Below are 22366 nucleotides of genomic sequence, written 5' to 3' on the forward strand. Positions count from 1 at the left end.
GATCTTTGCATTCATACTGTTTCCAAGTGCCCTCCTATCCCCCTCCTGGCACTGGGGGGAAGGGAGGGAGGGAGGGGGAGGAGAGGCAGGGTGTGATCCCAGTTAATAAAGTTGGCCAGTTAATGAGCTGCCTTGGGTTTGTGTGTTGGGGCCTGGGGATAGTGACCCCCTAGGGGAGAGGGATGTGTGTAGGGGAGCACTGGAATGTATGGGGAATTATACTGGAGAGATGGGGACACTGGGGTGGGGGGACAGGGAAAGGAAGCCTGCCCTCCCCATGCTCCTGCCACCTCCTGCTGGCCTGCCCCTTTGTGGGCGTGGCCTGGGTGGAAAGGCCCGCCCCTTCCTCTTGTGTGCCTCACCACCTCTCCCAAGGGTCACGTGCCCCATATCCCCGGGTCAGGTGCTCACGCTGAGCCCCTCCCTTCACGTCGGTTGCCCGGCTCCTCCTTCCCCGTGAGTCACGTGACTTCACCCACCCCCCTCATTCGCTCCCCTTTCTCTGTTTCGCGTGGGCGTAGCTTCCGCTTCCTGTGCGAGCCTCCGCAGCCGCCTCTGCACCCTCCCCCCGCCCCGCCCCGGGGAACGCTCGCGCGCTGCGGCCGTTAACTGCCCGGCTCAACAGCTGCAGGCACGGCTATGGCGCGGAGGCGGCGGGGGCCGACGGCCCCCCGAGCGGTGAGCGGGTGTGAGGGCAATGGAGGTGCAGTTGTGGCGGACGGTTGGGGTGCGCCTGGCGGCTGCGGGGGACTGTGGAGCGTGAGGAGGGGGGGGCCTGTGGAGAGTTGATAGAGGCTTATTGAATGGGGGGGATGGAGGAGGCAGATGTCGAGGGGGTGGTGGGAGGGGAAGTCTTGGGGTCACTGTTTGTGAAATGGGGTGTGATGGGTAACTGGGGGAGGTGAGAACTGTTTGGCAGCCCTGGGCCTGTGGGTGGGCTGGGGAGGAGGTGTTGTGGGGGCCTGTGAGGAGTATATAGAGGGTTATTGTGGAGGGGAGCAGGTAGGGGGGGCTGTGCAGGTAGTGGGGGGCTGGTGAGTAGTGCTGGGGACCTGTTTGGGGGAGGTGGGCATGTTTGGCAGCCCTAGGGGGCTGGGGGAGCAGCTCTGGGGGTGTGTTTGGCAGTTCTGGAGGGGACATGATGGGGGCAGGTGTCTGAGGGTGGAGGAGTGAGGCAGGGGCTGTTGGTTCAGCAGATGTGGGGGGTATGAGGGGAAACGGAGGACTGCTGTGTGGGGGTGCTATAAGGCACAGCTGGGAGGGGGGCAGTGAGCATCTGGCAGCCTGAGGGAGGTTCTGTGTGTGGGGGTGTGTCTAAACTCTTCCCTGCCCCCAGGCCCTGAACTGCCCCCCTACACGCACCTCCTAGCACTCCTGGCCCTTGGGGGCTTGGTGTAAGGGGGGGGGTAGGGGGGGCAGTTAGGAGTAGTTGGAGGGTTGTTGGGGGGGAGGGGCAGATTCACCAGCCCTGGGGGGGGGCGTTGAGGGGCTGCAGGTGTGTGTGTAGGTGAGGGTTGGGGACAAATGTGTAGGGGGGGGGAAACTAAGGAGCAGCTGTGGGGGTGGTTGTTTTGGGCAGTGGGGGCATGTTTAGAAACCTGGGAGGCGGGGCTTTGAGAAGTAGATGGGAGCAGGTTGGGGGGAGGGGTGTGTTTGGCAGCTCTGGGGGGGAGCAAAGGAGGGGGAAGGGCCAGTTGTGTGTGTATATATGTGTGGGAGAGGTTTGGGGGCAGTTGTGAGGAGGCTGAGAGGAATTGGGGGGTAGTGCCAGGGGAAGGGGCAGGTTTGACAGCCGTGGGGAGTTGGGTTATGTGTAAGAGGGGGGAATTTTATTGGGGGATTGTGAGCATCAGTTATTGGGGGGCTGTTGGGATAGGAGGTACATGTTTATCAGCCCCTGGAGGCTTCCTGTTGTGTGGAAGGGAGAAGAGTGGGGGTAGTTGTGTGGGATGCGTCTGGGGGAAGTGGGGGTTTAGCTGCCCTGGTGGGAGAGGTGTGGTGGTGCAGTTTTACTGGGGGGGTTGTGTGGGACACTGTGTGTGTGTGTGTGTGTGTGTGGCGGGGGGGGAAGAGCAGGAACAGTTGCTTGAGGGGCTGTTGGAGGGCAGTTATTTGGGGTGGGGAAGGCTGGGGGTGGGCTTTGGAGACCAGGGCTGGGGCTGAGGGGGAAGGGCTCTGTGGGGCAGGAGGGCAGGTTCAGCAGTCCTGGGGAGGACAGGGGTAGTTGTGCCGGAGACTGTTGGAGGAGGAGCATGTGTTTGACAGCCCTTGGGGTGGGGAGGTCTGATGTGGGGAGCAGTTGAGGGGCTGTTGGGGGAGGGGCTTCATATGGCAGCCCTGAAGGAGGGATGTGATCTGAAGCACAATTGTGTGTGTGTGTGGGGGAGCTTTTAGGGGAGAGGGTGCATGTTTGGGAGGGCTGGGGGGTGTAAGAGGGCGGGGTGGCAGCAGTTGGGCTATGAGGAATAGGACTGAGGCTAGTTATGGGGGAGCCTTTGGGGAGATGGAGGGGGTGCATGGGGAGTTGTAGGGAGAGCTATTGTGCTGAGGGAAGGGGACAGTTTGGGGGCTGTGAGAGGTGGGGAATTGCGGGGGCCAGAGCGCAGACTAGTCAGGGTGAATGGAGGGTGAGATGCAGTAGTTTTCTGGTAGTTAGGGGGTGTGGGTTTTTCATAGATTTCATAGACTTTAGGGCTGGAAGGGACCTCGGGAGATCATCGAGTCCAGCCCCCTGCCCAAAGGGCAGGAAGTCAGCTGGGGTCATAGGATCCCAGCAAGATAAGCATTCAATTTACTCTTGAAGGTGTTCAATGTAGGTGCTTGAACCACCTCCGATGGCAGACTGTTCCAGACCTTGGGGGCTCGGACAGTAAAGAAATTCTTCCTTATGTCCAGCCTGAAACGGTCTTGCAGGAGTTTGTGACCGTTCGACCTCATCATTCCTTGGGGCGCTCTGGTGAACAAACGTTCCCCCAGATCCTGGTGGTCACCCTTGATAAACTTATAGGTGGCCATCAGATCACCCCTGAGCTTACGCTTTTCCAGGCTAAAGAGTCCCGTGGCTCTCAGCCTGTCATAGTAAGATCTGTTTTCCTGACCTCTGATCATGCGCGTGGCTCTCCTCTGGACTCTTTCAAGCTTCTCCACATCCTTTTTGAATTGTAGAGCCCAAAACTGGACTTTGAGGGGCTTGTCTTGTTGTTTCCTACTTGTTCTACCCCAGAGCTGGCTGCATTTTGAGGGGCTTGCCTTGTCTGGTGGGGATGGTTGTGTGTTTGGTACCCCAGGAGGGTTGTGGGAGCAAGGACATGTAGCCCTTGGGGTGAGGAGGGCATGAGGGAAGGGAGTAGGTAGCCTGGAGGGTGTCTGGTACCCCTGGGAGAGAGAAGAGAACAAAGGTGGGGTGTTGGGACCAAGGTTTGGGAGGTGCAGAGGAGGGAGAATTGAGGCCAGACAGCTGCAGAGGTCTGCCCATGGGCCAGGGGTGCTAGGAGGTGTGTGTGGGGGTGGCAGTTCAGGGCCTGGGGGCAGGGCAGCATGGTGGTGGGGGGGTTGGGGCTCAGCCCTGATCTGGGGTAGGGAGTGCCTGCTGCTGAGTCCGTCTAGGGCTGTCTTCTGTCTAGTGAATAAGGGCTGGAGCCTGGGGGCACTGCTGTGGGGTGGCACAGGAACTTAGGAGCTTGGTATGGGGGTATGTATGTGGGTGGCTCCATGGGGGTGCTCCAAATGCCCCCCCAAATCCTGACCCCTGACCCCACCCCCCTTGTTTATTTCCCTTCCCTGCTGAAGGGGTGGGGCTTGTGCTGTGGAGCCTTGGAGTCCTGGTTTTGCCTGGGTGTAGAGTGGGTTGGAAGGACAGGGTCTGTCTATGCTTTCGGCTGCTTGGAGGGGAAGCTCTAGCCCCCTGCTGGGAGGGGCCCAGTTCCCTCCTGGCACTTCCTGCTGCTGTTGCTGGCTGGGCTAGAGTGGTGCCCTGCTGTACTGGCTGGGTGCACCCAGGGTGCTGGGGAAAGGGTCCTGAGGCTTTCCTGTGGTCTCTTTGGGCCTGGGGGGAGCTGGCTTTGGAAGGGAAAGGGGGGGCAGAGGGGAGCAGCTCTGGGACAGGGGTATAAGGTGCTGGGGCTGGCTGCGTTGCTCAGGGGTTGGAGTTGCTCCTCCCCCTCTCCCAGGTCAGACTGGGCCACACTGGGAGGGGGTTGCTGGGTGGAGGGGAGTTTCTAGGGGGGTGGTCCCTGGTTGCAGGAGTGAATGGGTGGCTGAGATTTTTACCTGCCGAGGAGTTGGCGGCCTGGTGAGGGTCATGTTGTGTGCCAGGATGTGGCCAGCTCGGGTGGATTTGTTGGGGAGCAACTAGAATGTGGCTTGATGGGCATGTTGTGTGCTGGAGTGCAGCCAGCTATGGCGTGGAGCTGCCTGGGGACATCTGCCTTCGACATGGCCCCAGCACTATCTGTGTTGACATGTGGCCAGCTCTGGGGTGGAGGCCATGTAGAGCTGGGCTGTAAGGGCTGGGCTGGTGCTGGAACCTGGCCAGTCCCCTCACTTCCCTAATCCCTTGCAGGCAGCTTGACCTTGGTGCCTCATTCCCCTCCCTTCCCCAGCCTGCTCCAGGGCCTTGGGCACCTGAAGCCCCACCCACAGGCTGGCATTGGGCAGAGCTGCATGAGTCATCCCTCCCCTCTGCTGCAAGCCAGCCTCTCCCTCGCTTCCAGGAGCTAGGTTCGACTTCCCTCACCACCTTCACCCTTTCCAGCTGATTGCATCCTGGACCTGTGCTGGGTGTTATACTCAGGCATTCCGTACTAAATCTGGCTGCATCCTGGTGCTGGGCATTATATTTTGTTGTTTCCTACTTGTTCTACCCCAGAGCTGGCTGCATTTTGATGTTGGGCATTATATCTAGCCCCATAGCTGGCTGCATCCCAGTAGTGGGTATTGTATTCCACTGATCCAGCTCAGAAATGGCTGCATCTCTGTACTGGGTGTTCTCTTCTGTCTTGGAGCTGCCTTCATTTTGGTGCTGGGCACTGTGCTTGGCTGTTGGACCCCAGAGCTGGCTGCATCCCTTGGGGTGTTTTTGTCCTGCTGTTCTACTCCAGTATTAGCTCTCTTGTGGTGTTAGGTATTATATTTGAAATTGGAGGCGGTTGTATTTTGGTGCTGGGTATTGTACTCACTCATACCACCTCAGAGCTGGGTGCAGTTTAGTGCTGGGCATTATGTTGGGTCGCAGAGCTGGGTGCATTTCAGTGCTGGGGCATTACGTTGGGTCCCAAAGCTGGCTGCATCTCAGTGTTGAGGGTTATACTAGGCCCTTCTACCACAGAGTTAGCTGCATCTCAGTGCTGGGTATTATACCTGGCTGTTTTATAGCTGTTCCACCCTGGAGCTGGATATACCTGTTGAGCTGGCTGCTTGGTGTTATGCTCAGCCATACCATGCTAGAGCTGGCTGCACACTAATGCTGGGCATTATACTTGGCTGTTCCACCCCAGAGCTATCTTCATTTTAGTGCTGGGCATTATATCTGGCCTTCCCCCAGCTGTTCCATCCCAGAGGTGGCCACATCTCAATGTGGGGGTGTTAGTTAAACCTCAAAGGAGCTGGATTTGCTTGGAAACTGCCACGTATTAACTCACGATGGGGGCTGGGACCCTGGACGCCTGGGTTCTCTTCCTTGTCTAAGTGGGAAGTCAGGGTTGGGGGCCTGGCAGCCTGGACTCCTTGTTTCGCTCCCCAGTCTAGGTGAGGGGTGGTTGCTTGGGGGGGGGGCACTGGCAGCCTTGATGCTGGGGTTTTCTTCTCCCTCTGGGTGGACACCTGGGTTCTCTTCCTGCTCAGTGTTAGGTGTGGGGGGGCTGGATGTATGGTGGGGCCTGGGTTCTTTTTCTGCTTTTGGCAGGGGAGCTGGCAGCTCAGATGCCTGGGCTCTCTTTCTGTTCTGGGCAAGGGGACTGGTAGCCAAGATGCTGGGGTTCCATGCCCAGGGACTGGCACTAAGGCCTGTCTCTGCCTGCAGTAGCTGTGCGGTGCCTCCAGCGCCATGGCGCAGGACTGGGTGGACTGCCCTGCTCTGGGGCCCGGTTGGAAGCGGCGTGAAGCCTTCCGCAAGTCAGGCGCCACCTGCGGCCGCACCGACACCTACTACCAGAGGTATGGGTGGGGGGAAACTGGGGGAGTTCCATGTGGGGTGGGGTGGGGTCCCCTGCAGTTGTCAGGAGGCAAAGATAAGCCCTGCCCCACTGGCAGACTTATCTTGGTTGGTGTGGAATGGGGAGAGGACAGCTGGGACACCTGGGTTCTCTCCTTGCTCTGAGAGGGTAGTGGGGCTAAAGGGTTAGAGCAGAGGGGACTGGGAGCCTGGACACCTGGGTTCTCTGGGAGGTGAGTCAGGGCTGAGGGGTTATAGTAAAGAGGGGCTGGGAGCCCAGATACCTGGGTTCTTTCCCTGCTCTGGGAGGGGGGCAGGGGCTGATGTGTTGGAGCGGGGATGGTGGAAGGGCTGGGAATTCAGACACTTGAGTGCTTTTCCCACTCTGGGAGAGCAGTGAGGGATATGGGGTGGTGGTATTAGGAAAGGCAATGTACCCTAGGATGCTCGTGTCTCCTGGTGCTGGGAAGGTATTGGCTTCTGGTGGGTTAGGTTTGGAGAGGGGATGTTAAGAAACTGGATGCCTGGGTTTTCTTCACCCTGTGGCCTGTCCTGCTGGGAGCCATTCCCCTTAGAACTCAGGAGTCCAGCCTAACTGGGAGAAAAGGCAACCTGCCCTTGCCCTGCCCTACCCCCCACCCTGCCTGGCACCTGGGAGCTTTCTTTTAGAGGCTTCAGCCCCCTTCACCTAGTCCTTAAATGCTGCCCCCCCACCCCCTGCAACCCATCTGCCTTTCTCTTCTGCCCCAGCCTTTCAAGATAGTCCTGGCTTTTGACCCTTATCTCTTTGGGGGTTACTACTGTGCTAGTGTGGAGCAAAATCATTTCCCCTATGCCATATTAACCATCAGCTTTAGTGCTGCCCAAGTGGGATAAACTTCCACCTTGTCCCCCACAGACTCCAGCGACTTTCCCAGAATCCTCCCTACCTGGTTCCCCCTAGTGAGCCAGCCCTACCACTTCCTGTGCCATATTGATCAAGCAGCTTTAGCATCGCTGGCTCCCATGGCCCTTCCCCTCCTCCTGCAGCCCTGCCCCCTTGTCTGACCCTGACCCTCTTCTCTCTCCTCCCCTCACCCCCCACAGCCCCACGGGAGCCAAGTTCCGCAGCAAGATTGAGCTGAGCAAGTTCCTGGGGACATCTCAGGACCTCACCCACTTTGACTTCAAGAAGGGCATTATCTGGGAGCCCACATCCCAGGTATCCCAGGGGGCACTGTTATGGTGTTGGACCCACCCCCAGGCTGGGTAGAAGCACCCTATTTTTCACACTCAATTCAGTTTCCCCTCAGGCTTGGGTAGGAGCTAACTATTGCCCCCATCCCTCCTCCAGGAGGGGAGTTGGGGCTGGGAGGTTAGAGCAGGGGGTCTGGGATCCAGGTTGCCTGGGTTCTCTCCTAGGCCACAAGAGTATGGTGGGAGGTAATGGGCTAGAGCAGGGGAGGTTGTGAGCCCAAATGCCTGAGTTCTCTCCCAGATCAAGGAGGAGGAGGGGGTGTCTCGTGGATTAGAATATGGGTGAGGGCCAGGGAGCCCAGATACTTGTGTTCTTTATCTGCTTTGTGAAGGGAGTGGGCAATGGGAAGTTAGAGGAGGAGGCTGGGAGCCAGGATGCCTGGGTTTGCTGGGAGAGGAGTGGCTTGTGGTGAGGGATGTGAGGGGGCAGGTGTGTTGACAGCCTGGACATTTGGTTTCTGTTCCCCAGATCTGGCAGGGATAGGAGTTGGTTGGTTAGAGTCAGGGGGGCTAAAAGCTCAGACATGGGTTTTCTCTCTGCTCTGGGGAAGGAGTGGGGGTGGGTGGCCTGAATGCATGCTGCAGCCCTCCTTGCCCTATGTCTGTGGGTTCATTTCCCCCCCAACTGCTAAATGCTGCCCCCTCCCCACCCCCCGACTGCTAACTGCCTTCCCCTTCCTCCCCCCAACACAGGTCCGGAAGGGCACCAAGCGCCACCTGTCCCCGCCGGACACCCCAGAGCCCCTAGACCCAGAGCCCAAGAACCACCCAGAGGAGGTGCCCCTTGAACCCAGCTCCCCTGGGCCGGAGCCCCCTGAGCCACCACCCCCCCTAAAGCAGGAGTCCCCTCCACCAGAGCCCCATGAGGAGCCAGAGCTCCAGCCCCTGCCAGAGCAATGGCCCCTGCCAGAACGCAGGAGCAGGAAGCGCCCACCCATCTCCCCTGAGCCCTTGGAGCCCCCCCTGGATGGCATTGTAGCGTGAGTGCAAGAGGGGACCTGGACACTTGGGTTCTCTGGGAGGGGAGTGTGGGTGGGGCTGTGAACACGGATCTCTGCATTCTCTGAGAGGGTAGTGGGGGCTGGAGGTTAGAGTGGTGGGGAAGGGGGAGATGGGTGTCCAGATGCCTTCTTTGGGAGGGACTATGGGGTGGTAATTTTGAGGTGTGGGGGCTTTCTCCCTGCTCTGGAAGGGCCATGGAGTCTGGTGGGTTAAAGCAGTGGGGGCTGGGAGCCTGAACACCTGGGTTCTCTAGCTTTGGGAGGGCTGCTGGGAAGTAGGGGTGGCAGCCCAGCCTCCTCCCCTCCCCTGCTTGCCTGAGCTGAGATAAGGGGCTGTGCGGGAGGCTTCCTGCTCTGCCAAGGCCAGCTGTCTCAGAGAGGGTGGGGCTGTCTGTTTCCCCCCCCCCCCCCCCCCCCCCGACCTTGCCCCTCACTACCACAGGTGCTGTGCCAGCTGCCAGACTGTTTTCCCTGGCGTGACACTGCCCACTCAGAGACGCTGCCGCTGGCTCTGCCCCGACTGCCGAGGTGGGTGAGTTGGGGGTGCAGGAGGGCTAGGAGCAGCTGGTTTAGCTCTAAGATGTGGCCCACTCTGGGGTGGAGCAGCTGGAGACTGGCTGACTATAACACCATGCTCTGGGCAGTGCATCCAGCACTGGGGTGTGGCCAGTTCTTTGGCAGAGCAGCTGAATATAATAGCACACATGTGGTGGTGCATTTACCATTATGTTGCAGCCAGCTCTGGGGTGAAACAGCTGGGGAACAGTGAAGTATAATACCATGTTTGGGGCAGCTCATCTAGCACCACATTGCAGCCAATTCTGGAGCAAAATGGCTGTTAAAACAACTGAGTGTAACACCATGCACCAGGCAGCACATCCAGTGCCAGGATGCAGCTAGTTTTGGGGTGGAACAGACCAGTATAATATCATGCTTGGGACTGCTCACTTAGTACTTGGATGCAGCCAGCTCTGGGGTGTTCTTCTCAGCTGTTCCACCACGCTTGGGGCAGCTCTTACAGTGCCAGGAAGCAGCCAGTTTTGAGGTGGAACAGTTGGAGAATGGCTGAGAACACCATGTTTGAGGCAGCTTCTTCAGCACTGGGCTGAAGTGGAATGATTGAATATAACACTACACTTGAGACAGATCATCTGACACCCCTGAGCTTGCTGCTTCCAGGTACTATAATCAGCTGATCCACCATGCCCAGAATGGCTCTTCCATCACCAGAAAGCAGTCAATCCTGGGGTAGGACAGCTGAATATAACACAATGTTTGGGGCAGCTCATTGAGCACTGAGATTTGGCCAGGTCTGGAGTGGAATGAGTATAACAGAGGAACAACTTGCGCCATGTGGCATTCTACTCAGCTGCTCTTCAGGTGATATGCTGCTCAGCTGAGGAGCTGGCTGCATCTCACCTGAACTCCTGGCCTTTGTGGCATTGTGCTCAATTATTCCCTTTTCTGCTGGAGAGCCAGCTGCATTTCCAGTTCAGCTTGATCCTTCTTCTGCCCAGCGTTGTACTCGGTCACTCCACCCCATAACTGGCTGCATTTCTAGCCAGGGCAATTTTTGCCTGGTGCTGCACTCTGCCACTGTTTAGCTGTTTTGTCTCAGAACTGGCTGCATTTCTGGGTCAGATTAATATTCTGGATAACCCTGGCATGGTGTTAAACTCAGCCGTTTCTCAGCTGCCCTACCTCAGACTGCTTGCCTCAGTGCCAAGTGAGCTCTCCCTAGGCAGTGTTCTGTACAGCTGTTCTTCAGCAGCCCTGCCCAGAGCTGGCTGTATCTCTGGGCAGGTTAACCCTGTGTGGTGTTATACTTGGCCATTCTTTGCCACCTTACCCCAGAGCTGGCCACATCTCAGCCCCAGTGCCCCCCTCCCTTATGTTGTGTGGCTGTTTACCCCCCCCCCCCCAATAGATGACTGCATCTCTCTGGACAGATTAACACCAGGTTACACTGGTCCCATGTCTCCCCGCCATGTAGTGTGGCCATTCCCAGCCATTTCCCCTCAGAGCTAGAGTTAGAGGAGGGGGCTGGGAGCCAGGATGCCTGGGTTTGCTGGGAGGGGAGTGGTTTGTGGCGAGGGATGTGAGGGGGTGGGTATGCTGACAGGGACGTGAGGGGGAAATGGCTCCATTGGGTGCCCTGCTCTGCATTGAAATGGTTTCTTTTTCCTTGCAGCCCAAAGAAGGGACTTCAACAGGGAGCAGCGGTTTTTTAAGGTGAGTGCAGGGGAGCCTGGACACCAGGGTTCTTCAGGATGGGACCAGGGGGTTGGGCAGCAGGAAGTCAGGGATACAGGCGTGGATGCCAGGGTTCTCTAGGAAGGAACAAGTCTGAATGCTGGGTTCGTGGGGATGGGAGTAGGCTTGTGTTGATGCTCTTGCTCTTGCAGCGTGTGGGCTGTGGGCTGTGCCAGGCCTGCCAGATTCCTGAGGACTGTGGGATCTGCACTGCCTGCACGGGGCGGGGCCGTGGCCCTGGCTCTGCCTCAGGCCCTGCCACCCGGCCTGGCCTCAAGTGCCTGCTGCGCCGCTGCCTCAAGATTGTCAAGAAGGTACTGGAATCCCTCCTAGCTGTGTCCCTCACTCTTGACCTATAGCCCCCCTATCCCCCTGCCATGCTGCTCCCTCCCAACCTACAGTTCTTCCCATCTCTCCATAGTGCCCCTGACTCCCAGTCCTTAGTCCCACTATATCGTGCCCCTCACTCATGATCTTCAGCTTCCTCCATTACCCCCTGTCCCACAGGGCTTTGGCTGTGGTGCATGCCAGGGCTGCCAGAACACAGAGGACTGTGGCACCTGCTACATCTGCCTGCGGCGCCTCAAGCCAGGGCTCAAGCGCCAGTGGAGGTGTCTCCAGCGTCGCTGTCTCAAGAGAAAGGTAAATGGGGAAGGATATGGAGCCTGGATTCCTGGGTTCTGCCTTTTGTTTTGTGGACTTAAAAAAATTTGGAATGGAGGTGCAGATCCTTGTGAATACCCACACTTAAAATTCAAATACTTTTGATTGATCTTTGTTTTATTTCATGGTCTCCTTAGACATAGTCTGTGGACCACAGGTTGAAAACCACTACCCTAGGGGTACTGCAGCCAGCAGGTGCCTCTCAGGAGTACTGGAGCCAGTAGGTGTCCCCCTATTGCCCCTCTGGGCACTTGCCTACCCGTAATTTCTCCTCTCCCCTTGCAGAAGTCAGTGGTGGCCAAAAAGGGCGGCTACGGCTCCCGCAAACTGATGGTGGTGAGTGCAGCTGTAGGGGGAGGGCGGGGGGAACCTGGCTTGATTCCATCCCCCAGGTCTAGAAGGGTTAGAGGGGCTAGGAGGCCAAACATCTGGGAGTGGAATGGAACTGGGGTGGGGGTTAGAGCAGTGGGGGCTGGGAGTCTGGACACCTGGGTTCTCTGGGGCTGGGGGGTGAGAGCAGGAAGTGCTGGGAGCCCAGGCACCTGGGTTTTCTGGAAAGAGCAGTGGGAGGTTTGAGGGGTGGAGCAGGGAGAGCTAGAAGTCCGGGTGCCTAGATTCGCCTCCTGGCTGTGGGGGTGCCTGTAGGTTAGCTGAGGGTAGCACCAGCATCTCATGCCTGGGTACACTCTACCATGCTGTGCAGGTTTCTGCCTCTGCATTTCCTTTTGCCTTTGTGTCTTAGTTTTCCCACTCTACTTTTCTACCTCTCTCCCTGCCTTGGGGATCTCTTTGTCTGGCTGCCCATCCACCCTTCCTTCTGTCTGCTCTCACATCTCTCTGGATCTGCTCTGTTGGTTTGCCCCCACCAGGAGGCCCGGCGCCATAAGAGGCTGCCCCCGGCCGCGCCCACCTCCGTGAGTGCCAAGTTGGGGTTGGGGGGTGCAGTGCAATGGGAGCTAAAGGGTTAACCCTAGCCAAGCAGGGGTGTGAGAACAGGGTGCTGGGATCCTGGATACCTGGGTTGTTTCTGCTCTCAAAAGGAGCTAGAGCTGAAACCCTATGCCATCCCCTCTGAAGCTGCTTGTCAGGGAGGTACTGGGAGGAGGCTTGGCTCTCAAGAGAGGGACCTGGGAGTCTGGGTCCCCCTGGCTCCTCCTCTGTCCCCTCACCTCCCTTCCTCCAATCTCTGCAGAAGTGGAAGCCAGCACTGGAGAGAGACCCCAGTAGCGCTTTTCCAGCTGGGCATGTGGTGAGTGACAGAGGGCCAGATCTCTTGAGTTCCAGCACTTGAAGGGGTGGGGTGATGGTGGAGCAGGCAGGCCTGGGTTCTCTCTTGATTCTGGGAGGCTAATGGGGTCTGGTCAGCTGGAGGGGGCTGTGTTGGGAGCCTGGTCACCTGGGTTCCAGGCTGGGGGTCCTAGCCCAGATGCATGGGTTCATCTTCTCCCCTGAGTGTTGAGTAGGATCTGGTGGGTCAGGGCTGGGAGTCGGGGTCCCTGGATTCTCCGGAAGGGGACTGCAGCCTGGGAGCCCAGATGCCTGGGTTTTATATCAGCTTTGGGAATATCTGCAAGGTGGGGTTAGAACCTGGGGGAGCTGATGGCCAGGACAGCTGGATTCTGTCCCCAGATGGGGATTCTAGAAAGAGGGGGATGGGAACCCAGGTCTCTGGGCTCCTTCCCCATTGTCCCCACTCCAGACTGGGGGGGTGGGGCAGCTGAACATTAGGGTACCCTCACACCTTCCTCCCCATCCCCCAGAAGCAGCTCAACAAGGTGAAGGATAAGAAGAAGCCGGGTCGGCCCCCCAAGCACCCCAGCGCCCGGGCCAGTGCGGTGAGTGAGGGCATCTAGATGCCTGGCTTCTCCCTGGCTTGGGCAGGGGTGGGGTCTTGGGGAGCTGGAGCAGGGGCCTGGGTTCCCTGTGGCTAGTGCATCTGTGATCTGGTACCACTATATCCTGTTTTCTGTGATGTGATTTTCCTATCTTATGAGGCCAAATCAGTCTGCGACGTAATGTGTCTTCAGCCCCATACAAGGTAGCTGAGCCTCTGCCCTGTTGGGGCAGGCAGAGGGGGTGCAGATTTCCTCAGCCCATGAGAGACAGCAGGGGCCCACCCTTCCCTGGTGTAAAGAAAGTCCCCCCCATAGGAGGGTTCAAATGCATCTGTGGTACAAAGGTTCCCCTTCTGGGGGAGATGTGCCAAATCTCTCCATGGTGGAAGTGGCTCCTTGGGCCAAATCTCTCCTTGGTGTAAGAACTCCCCAGCCTGCAGGAGGTAGGAGGGGCCAGACCTCTTTAGTGTAAAGATATGCTTAGCCCATGATGGCATTAAGGGTCAAACCTCTGTGGCAGAAGGGGCCAAAACCTGCACTGGTGTAAGGTGCTTCAGTCCCATCGGAAGCAGCAGGGACAAATGCCTCTGTGGAAGGGGCTTCCTGAGCTGAATCCCTCCCTGGTGGAAAGATTCCCCCTTAGCCCATGATGGCAGTGGGAGCCAAACCCTTCCCTGGTGTAAACCATTGTCTCCCCACCCATAAGAGGCAGGAGGGGGTCTAACTTTTCAGCTGTGTAAAGTGCTGCAGTCTTGTGGGAGGTATTTGGGCCAGAGCCCTCCCTGGAATAAAGTACCCCCCTCCCTACCCAGCCCACAAGAAACAGGAAGGGCCAAGTTCCAAAGTGTTTTAAGATGCTGCAACCTCATGAGGCACTGGGGCCAGAGCCTCTTGTGTAAACATAACTTTAACTTAACCCCCTGGTGGCAGTGGGGGCCAAAACCCTTCCTAGTGGAAAGATACCCCTTCCCCCAATCCATAGGAAGCAGGAAGGGCCAAGCCCTCCTGTGGTGCAGATGTCACAGCCCTGTGGGAGGCAGCTGGGCCAAGCCTCTCCCTGGTGGAAGGATCCCCTCAGCCCATGGTGATGGCAGATGTCAGATGCCCTGGTGTGTGCCACTTGATGCTGCCTCCCCTCCCCTGGCTGGTGGCACTGATGGGCATCTCTGGGGCAGGGCTCGGGGGGCCGGCGGCGGCGGCGGCGGTGCGGGGTGTGCGAGGCCTGCGTGCGCAGGGTCGACTGCGGGTGCTGCGACTTCTGCCGCGACAAGCCCAAGTTCGGTGGCGACAACCTCAAGCGCCAGAAGTGCCGCTGGAGACAATGCCTGCGCCTTGCCATGGTGGGTGCCTGGCCCTGTTCCCTGCCCCGGCCCTGCCCCACCCTCTGCAGGAGACGGTGCCTGCGCCTCACCCTGCCCTGCCCCCCCCTCCCCCATGGGAGATGGTCCGTGGACCTCACTGCAGTGAGTGCCAGTCCCCATTTGCTACACACTCAGCCGAGGCCCCGCCTCCTGCTGAAGCCCTTCCTCCCACAGGAGACTGTGTGCCTGTGGTCCATCATGCTGGGTGCCAGGCTGTGCCCCCACAGGAGATGGTGCTTGCTCTTCCCCATAGTGGGCACCTAGCCCTGCCCCCCCAGCCTCCTCCCTCCTACCCCCTGGGGTCTCTTGGGGCCAGGCACCCCCTGCAGGCCAAGGCAGGGTAGCGCAGGGCCTGGTGGATGTGGTAGGGGCCGGCAGGGAACACGGTTCTGGACTGAGGCCCCAGTTAGAACCATTTGTGTGCTGGGCCTGTACTGGGAGATGCTTTGGTTTTGTGATGGGGGGGCAGGCACTGCCTGTTACAGCTGCCGTTCCGTCTTGGTAATGAGAGAGACAGGGCAGAGCTGGACACACTGTACAGCTCCTGGCACCGCCATGGGGGTAGAGCCCAGTAGGGCCCCAACCCCCCGGGGTCAGGGAGGCAGCAGCCTTGTCCTCCCAGTCTTGGAGCTACTTGTGTGTTGCAGGAGGTGGGGAGATTCGGGACCCAGATGCCTGGGTTTTATCCTAGAAGGGGATCAGGGTGTGTGGTAGGGAGAGAGCAGGCAGGGAACAGGTGTGGGTTGGGAGCCTGGACCACCTGGGTTTGAGAGGGGGAAGGGGATTGGGGCAGTAAGAGAGGATTTGGGGGCCCAGATGAACTGGGTTCATTCTCTCATCTGGCAGGGGTGGGTGCCTGGATGCCTGGGTTCTCTTCAGCTCTGGGAGGGCAGTGAGTTTTGGGGGTTGGAATTTGGGGGGTTGCTGGGAGTCTGAACGCCTGGGTTCTTCAGGAGGGTAGTGAGGCCTGGGGGTTAGAACTGGGGGCTGGAAGCCTGGTTGCCTGAATTCTCTGGGAGAGGGGTTGGGGGCTGAGGGATTAGAATGGTGGGGTCTGGAGCTTGGCCACATGTGTTCTCTTCCTGCTTTAGGAGAGCAGTGGGGCCTGATGGTGAGTGCCAGAGCTGGGCTGTGCTGTGGACTGGCAGGGCCCTGGGGGATGGGGTGGGGGTGGGCTGGGGTTGGGGTCCCCTGCGCTCTCTCCCTTCTTGTCTCTCCCTCCCCAGAAGCGGCTGCTGCCAGGGCCGGTGGCGGTGGCGGGGCCAGTGCCAGGGCTGGTGCCAGGGCCGGGGCGGAGCGGGGGCGTGGGCGGCCCAGGGCCCCGCAGGGCCTGGAGGAGGCGGCGGCGGAGGAGGAGCAGCGCCTGTGGGCGCAGGCCGGCCCCCATCGCGCAGCCCGGGCGGCGCCGCTGGGCCCCCGGCACCACCCCGCCCCAGGTAACTACCGCCCCGCCTTTTGGCGCCACCCTGGCACTGCCCACCCCACCCCACCCCAGGTAACTACCCTGCCCCTCCACCAGCAGCACCTTGTCCTGTGTGCCGTCGCCGCCTGCCCCAACAACTACCCTTGGCCCTGCCCCTATCTCACTGCCTTGGGCAGCTCCCTGCCTCCTAGCCTTGGTCCTGCCCCTGCCAGATTCCTACAGCACTCCATTCTGGATAGTTCCCTGCTGCCCTTTACTCTCAGGTAACTACCTGCACCTACGCCTGTCACACAACTACAGCCAGCTCTGGCCCTACCCTTATTTCTCCCTTCTCTGTCACCTGTGAAGCTTCTGCATACTTCGGGCCTTGCATTCAGAGGTGTAAAAGGTCCTGGACACCTGGGTTGTCTAGTTGTTGTGGCAGTGGGGGAGGCTGGGAGCCTAGACAACTGGGTTCCATGGTTATTTGGGGAGGGGCTGGGAGCCCAGATGCTTGGCTCCTGGTGGATTTGTAGCAGCGGCAGGGACACGAGCTTGAGCCTGGGTTCCATGGCTGTATTGAGAGGGGAAGGGGCTGAGAGCCCAGATGCCTGGGTTCTGTGGTTGTACTGAGAGGGCAGGGGGCTGGTTGTTGGGAGCGGAGAGGGGGCCAGGAGCCTAGGCACCAGCATTCTGGAGTTGTATTTGGAGGGCAGGGGGGCAGTTCTGCAGTTGCTTTGAGGAGAGGGGAGGTTACTGGCACAGAGCTGGGAGTCCTGGATGCCTGGGTTCTGCGGCCAGTCAGTATGTTAATGGGTCCAGATTCCTCTGGGAGGGGAGTGGGAATAGTGGTTAGAGGGAAGGGTGCCTGGGTGGGTGGCAGCGTGTGGCAGGTTAGTACTGCGAGCTCAGGTTTCCGGATTCTCCCTTGTTGCTCGGTGGGGTTGAGCCTGGGGAGTTAAAGCTGCGGCCCAAACTCTTGGGTTCTCTGTGCTAGTGACTCGCGGGGACCACGTGTGACTCAGTTTCCATTCTGTTGGTGGCGGGGGGGGCTGTGCCATTCATGTGGGTCTCTGCCCCCCACATGGTCTTGTGAAGTGGGGGGCTGGACTGTGGCCAGGGCTGGGAGGTGACAGGTTAATGCCACTTATTCCAGACCTGCCTCAGCCCCGATTTGATTTGTTGGGATGCCTAGGTTCTCTCCAGCTCTGGAAGAGAAGTGGGTGAGGCTGGGAGCCCAGACACCTGGGTCCTTTCCAGCTCTGGGGGGGAGTTGGAGACAGTGGATCAGAACAGGAGGTGCTGAGAGCCCAAATACCTGGGTTGTCCCAGGAGGGGAAGTGGGCTTAGAGCAGGGTTGGGGGGCTGGGAGCCCAGATGCCTGGCTTCTCTGGGAGGGTTGTGGGTGCTGGGGAGTTAAAGCAGGGGACTGGGAGCCCAGTGGATGCCTGGGTTCCCTGCCACTTCAGAGAGATGGGGGAGTGGGCTGCATGTGCCCTCCCATTAACCTGTCCCTCCCCTCCTTCCACAGGACAAGGAGGCCCCGGCAGGGGTGGATTTGCTACTGGGGGCTGAGAAGCGGGGATCAGGGGGGGCAGAGCCACCTGGGCCCCTGGCACTGGTGACAGAGCGGCCGGGGCGCAACCTGGTGCTGCTCCCTCCTGCGCCCCCCCGCACCTTCCCCCTTCTGCTGCAGCGTGTCAAAGAGGAGCCTGCTGCAGCCCCTCCACGTGCTGAGGTGAGACCCACCCCCCACATGGGAGATGGAGGCCTGACAATGGGTGGGAGGAATCTGAGCTCCCCTGGGGGTGGGAGAGGGTCTGAGCCTCATGGGGCATTCTGAGTTCCTGTGGGAGGAGGGGGATCTTAGCCCTTGTGGGGGAGGGGTGATTATAAGGCAGGTAGGAGGCCTTCCTTGCTGCCAGGTGTGTATAGGGGGCGACCCTCATGGGCCTGCCCCCCACCCCCTGCCAGGTCCCAGAGCCCAGTGCCAGCCTGCCCGACCTGGGCTTCCTCATTGCCTCAGCACCTCGTGTCAAGCAGGAGAAAGTAGAGCCCAGCCCTGGGGAGCACTCGCCGGCAACCCTCATCTCGGTAAGACTCCCCCTTCACCCTTGGACAGATGCCTGAGTCCCCTGTCTGACAGTCATGGGCTCTGTTGTGAGAGGGGAGAGGATGTGGGCCCCAGGTGTCTGGGCTTTCAGCCCCCCTGTTCTAAACTACTAGTCCCACTCCTCTCCAAGAATGGGGATAGGACCCAGGTCTGGACTCCTTGTTTTTGCCACTGAGCCCCTACTCCTTTCGCAAAACCAAGAGTGAACCCAGGTGTCTGGACTCCCAGGCTCTGCTCCCCATCCAGTAGCCAGAAAGAACCCAGGTGTCCAGCCCCCTCAGTATCCAGAGACTGAGCGCTGCCTTTTGCAGGTGCCATCGTCGCAGGCCGAGGGCCGGGGACTGGGCAGGGATGTGGTGGTGCTGGACGAAACGGAGGAGGATGAAGAGGAGGAGCCCACGCCTGTGGTGAGGGCTGGGGCCTTGGAGGAGGTTGCTGCTATGGGCTGGGGGGAGGGGAGGAAATGTGTGGTGGGGGTAGCTTGGCTGTGTACAGGGTGTGGGGCTGGCTTTGTGGGGGGCAACTGTAGGGCTCTGCCTCGGTATAAGAGGGCTGGGCTATAGGAGGAGTGGTAGGGGGAACCAGGGGGCCTGGCTGTGCTGGGGAGGTATGACTGTGATGGGGGGCAGCAGTGGATTTCTGTTGGGGTGAGGGAGTTGGCTGGCCATGGGGGTCAGTTGGGGGAGGGGGGCTATGAGTGGGTGTTTGAGGGGGGTATAGGTATTCTCTCTTAGATCATGAAGGTGCTGAGCCTGAGCCCATGGGAGGGTGGGGGTATCTGTTTGGGGGGGGGGGGGTCAGGGTCCCATTCTGCCCTCATGCCTCCATCTGTCTCTCCCCCCCCCATAGATCATGGAGGTGCTAAGCCTGGGCACGCTGGCACTGGGGGCCCGGCGCCCGCCCCCGCCTGAGGATGCGGCGCTGCGGCGTTTCCTGGCCGAGCTGCAGGAGATCCCACTGCCAGCACACTGGGAGGTGGTGCCGCCTCGGGGGGAGCCTGACCTACGCTTAGTGCAGCGCTCGGCTCGCTCTACTGTGGCTTCGGCTGTCATCCGTATTCGCCCAGGCCTCTTCTTCCAGGTGGTGGCATGCGACCTGCCTGTGCCTCCTGAGCATCAGCTCTATGCTGGGCACCCGCCTCGCCTCACCACCGTGGATGAGGTGGTGGAGCTCATCTGCGACCTGGAGGCCTATCGCCTCTGCCCCGGCTGCCCTGCCGGACCCCGTTCCCCGGCCTGCGCTGTGCTGGTCTATGCTGGGCCCTGCCCCCGCTGCCGCAGCCTGGAGCCCTGGCCCTCAGGGGCTGGGCCTCCCCCCAGCTAGCCCTGCCCTGCCCCCCGCCTTGTCAGCCCCACCCTGAACAGAGCTTTCTATTTTTGTGACACTGGAATATAAGGGGGGGAGGGACATCCTGTCTTGGCAGTGCCACTTCCTGTTTTGTGGTTGGAGGGGAGCAGGGTTCTGTTTGTACTGGTCCTGCTCCCCCCCTCCCCCCCTCCCTGGCAAGCCTGGTGGGGAGGGGCAGGGGACTGGGTACCCCCACCCCTTGTGCTTAGTGGGGAGGGGTTTGGGGTGGCCCTACCCCTTGCTGGACATATGGGAGGAGCTTGAGGTGACCCCACCCCTTGTTGAATGTATGGGAGGGACTTGGGGTGGCCCTGCCCCTTTGCTGTGCTTAGGGGCAGGGCAGCCCCCTGCCCAGTGTGGAGCTATACTCTCTATTTTTCTGGCTGGTGGGGTTGGCATGAAAGGTCAAAGAGTACAAAAGGCCTTGCTTCCTAGTTTGGAGCACCACTTCCTGTCCTGTTTTGGACTGGAGTGGGAGGGCAGGGTGCAGGGCAAGGCAAGGTTTGTACCAGCCACTCCCACATCCCCCAGTTTGGCCCTGTTCCCTATGGCCTATTTTGAATGGAGGGAGCAGCCCCCCGTCTCCCATAGCTGCCCCTCCCCCCTGTCTTCCAGGCCTAGGCTTGGGTGGGTGTGGCTGGACAGACAGATAGGCCTGCCCCCATGGCAAAGCAATAGGCCCCACCCTCCTTGGGCCCCCCTCCCTGCTTTGGGTTTTGTGGTTCTTTGTTTGAAACTTGAATCTGTGGTGTCTCGGTGGCTGTTGGGGGAGGGGGTGGGGCCGGGGAGGGGAGGGGGTGGGGCCTATGTGGGAGAGGGGAGCCAAGCCCCACCCCCCTCCCTGGGGTCTGTAATTCAGGGAGTTGTTTTTTTTTTCCGCCGAAGCCATATCCAACCCCCCATTTCCCTCTTCCCCTACCCCCCTTGTATCCCCCCAGCTGATGGGGGCAGGGGGGCACCAAGCACAGATCTCCCCCCTCCCGGCCCAGGTTCTGTTGGTTCCTTGCCCTTCCCCTGAAAAATGAGAATGGGGGGTTGCCCCCCCACACAAACTGGTCTCTATTTTTTTTATGTATTAAAAGTTTTAAGGAGTAGGTGAGTTTTGTGTCATGCGTTGTGCCCAGCCCCAAGTGGAAACAGGTCTTTGTCCTGCCTCTGCCCAGCCATTGTGTGTTGGGGGTGGGTACATGGGGCTGTCCATTGTGTACTATCTCTGCCTGGGGATCAGGGCAGGGGCTAAGGGGCAAAACAGGGCACCCATCTGTTCCTCTATCCATCTCCCTCCCCAGGCTGTGTTTCTGTGGCTAAGCTGTGGGAAGAACTTGGCAGACTTTGAGGCCTACTATGCCAGTTCTGGAGTGTTTCTGTGGATGTGGCCAAGCTCTGGGAGATGATTCCCAGGTAGGCTTTGAGCCTGACTAAGCCTGACTGGGTGTGGGGTGTTTCCATGGAGACAACCCAGCTAGAGGAAACAACTCCTAGGCAGGTTTTGAGGCCTACACGGCCAAGCTGGGTCTAGAGCATTTCCATGGGGGTATCCAAGCTACGTGGACAACTCTGACAAGTTTTAAGGCCTACAGCCTACATGTGGAATGTTTCCGCAGAGACATTCAAGCTGTGTGGACAACTCCAAGGTAGGCTTCTGAAGCCTACTGTCATCTGGGGTACTTCCATAGAGATGGCCAAGCTGTGGGGGAAATGCCCAGGCAGGCTTTGAGGCCTACTAGGTTGAGGTAAACAGTGGTCTGAGGCTGGCCTTGGCTCTGCCAGCTGGGCCAGGCTCCTCCAGGGTGGTGGTCTCAGCCCTATTCCAGGCCTCTCTGGGGCTCATGCGTCACCACTCCCCCTGGCTCCTGCTTTTCTGCTTGTCAAAAACAACCAGGTCCCCAGGTGAGACTGTTGTTATCGAGCCCCTGGTGGATGAGGGAGCTCTTGGAGGTGCTCCAAGAATGAGGCTGTGGCTTAATGGGCCTCAAGCGGGGGAAGATGAGCTAAGCAAGAACTTTGAATGGTGGGGGAGTGGGGTGGTCTCCTCTGAGCCACTGTGGTTCCCTGGTGCCCAGATACCATGGTTCTCCAGTCTTTATGTGTGCCCAGTGCTGCAGTTTCCTTTTACCTCCAACTGGACCCCAGGGCTTGCCCATGACTAATCTTAATGCTGAATGTAGCCCTAATCTGAACCCCAGACACCAGCCTAATGCAATCCCTATCCCTCACCCCAAACCTATCCCAATCCAAGTCCTAATCCTAACCCTAAATCTAATCTCAAACCTGATCTTAACCCTCATGCCTATCCCCATCCCTGTCCCTGTCCAATGCCTAATCCTAATCTTAACCTCAAACCAATCCAAACCTGGCCCTACCCCCCCACCCTAATCTCAATCAAGGATGTTCTAATTTGGACCCAGTCCTAATCCTAACTTTAAACATAAACCCGAACCAGCCCCAATCCAAGGTCTAAACCTAATACTATCCCAATCTAGACCCTAACTCTGAACCAAACCTAGTTTTAACCCCAAACCAATCCCTATCAAAACCCGAATCATCAACCAATCCCAATCATGATTTCTGAATTCTCCCCCAACCCAGTTTTACCTTCAGGCTAGCTCTTGAGCCCAATCCTAATCCTAATCCAAGATCTGAACCTGACAAAGACTAAATGGCACAGCCCCTCACCCAGCCCTCAATCCCAATTCCAGACCACTTGGACCCAGTGACTCTAACTCCCATTTGATCATTAATAGCAGCCCATCCCAACCCACACTTTAACCCCTACCCTGCATTCCCACACTTAATCCCTAATCCCAGTTCCCTTCCTAATTTAATCCCAAATACCAGTGTAACCTGCCCCTAATGCCTGCCCTGCATTTCCACACTTAATCCCTAACCTAACCTAAATCCTGATTCTAATCCTTACCCATTCCTAATCCCTATCCAACCCAACCCTAACTCCTACCCCTACTCCACTCCATGCTCCCATCCTTAATCCCAGTGCTCCCCTACT

At 58.8% G+C, this 22366-nt stretch overlaps 1 protein-coding gene across 7 annotated transcripts; it reads left to right on the forward strand.

Moving 5' to 3' along the window:
- Positions 1-251: 251 nt before the first annotated feature.
- Positions 252-20470, forward strand: LOC149858571 (methyl-CpG-binding domain protein 1-like). Of its 7 annotated transcripts, none has more exons than XM_090058986.1 (18): positions 252-703; positions 6020-6153; positions 7238-7352; positions 8081-8367; positions 8831-8916; positions 10580-10620; positions 10794-10955; positions 11149-11283; positions 11590-11640; positions 12174-12218; positions 12497-12553; positions 13065-13139; positions 14315-14479; positions 15727-15936; positions 17434-17640; positions 17877-17996; positions 18327-18422; positions 18865-20470. In XM_090058986.1, the coding sequence occupies exons 2-18, from the start codon at positions 6044-6046 to the stop codon at positions 19336-19338; spliced, it is 2436 nt and encodes an 811-aa protein (XP_089915112.1). In that variant the 5' UTR covers positions 252-703; positions 6020-6043; the 3' UTR covers positions 19339-20470. The 7 variants fall into 7 exon arrangements, with proteins under 7 accessions (XP_089915112.1, XP_089915111.1, XP_089915109.1 ...); XM_090058985.1 differs by having other exon boundaries at positions 252-678; XM_090058983.1 differs by having other exon boundaries at positions 252-678; positions 6023-6153.
- Positions 20471-22366: the final 1896 nt, after the last annotated feature.

Source organism: Crocodylus siamensis, chromosome 8 (genome assembly GCF_052110815.1).
Source record: "Crocodylus siamensis isolate JL-2025a chromosome 8, ASM5211081v1, whole genome shotgun sequence".
Taxonomy (NCBI): Eukaryota; Metazoa; Chordata; order Crocodylia; family Crocodylidae; genus Crocodylus; species Crocodylus siamensis.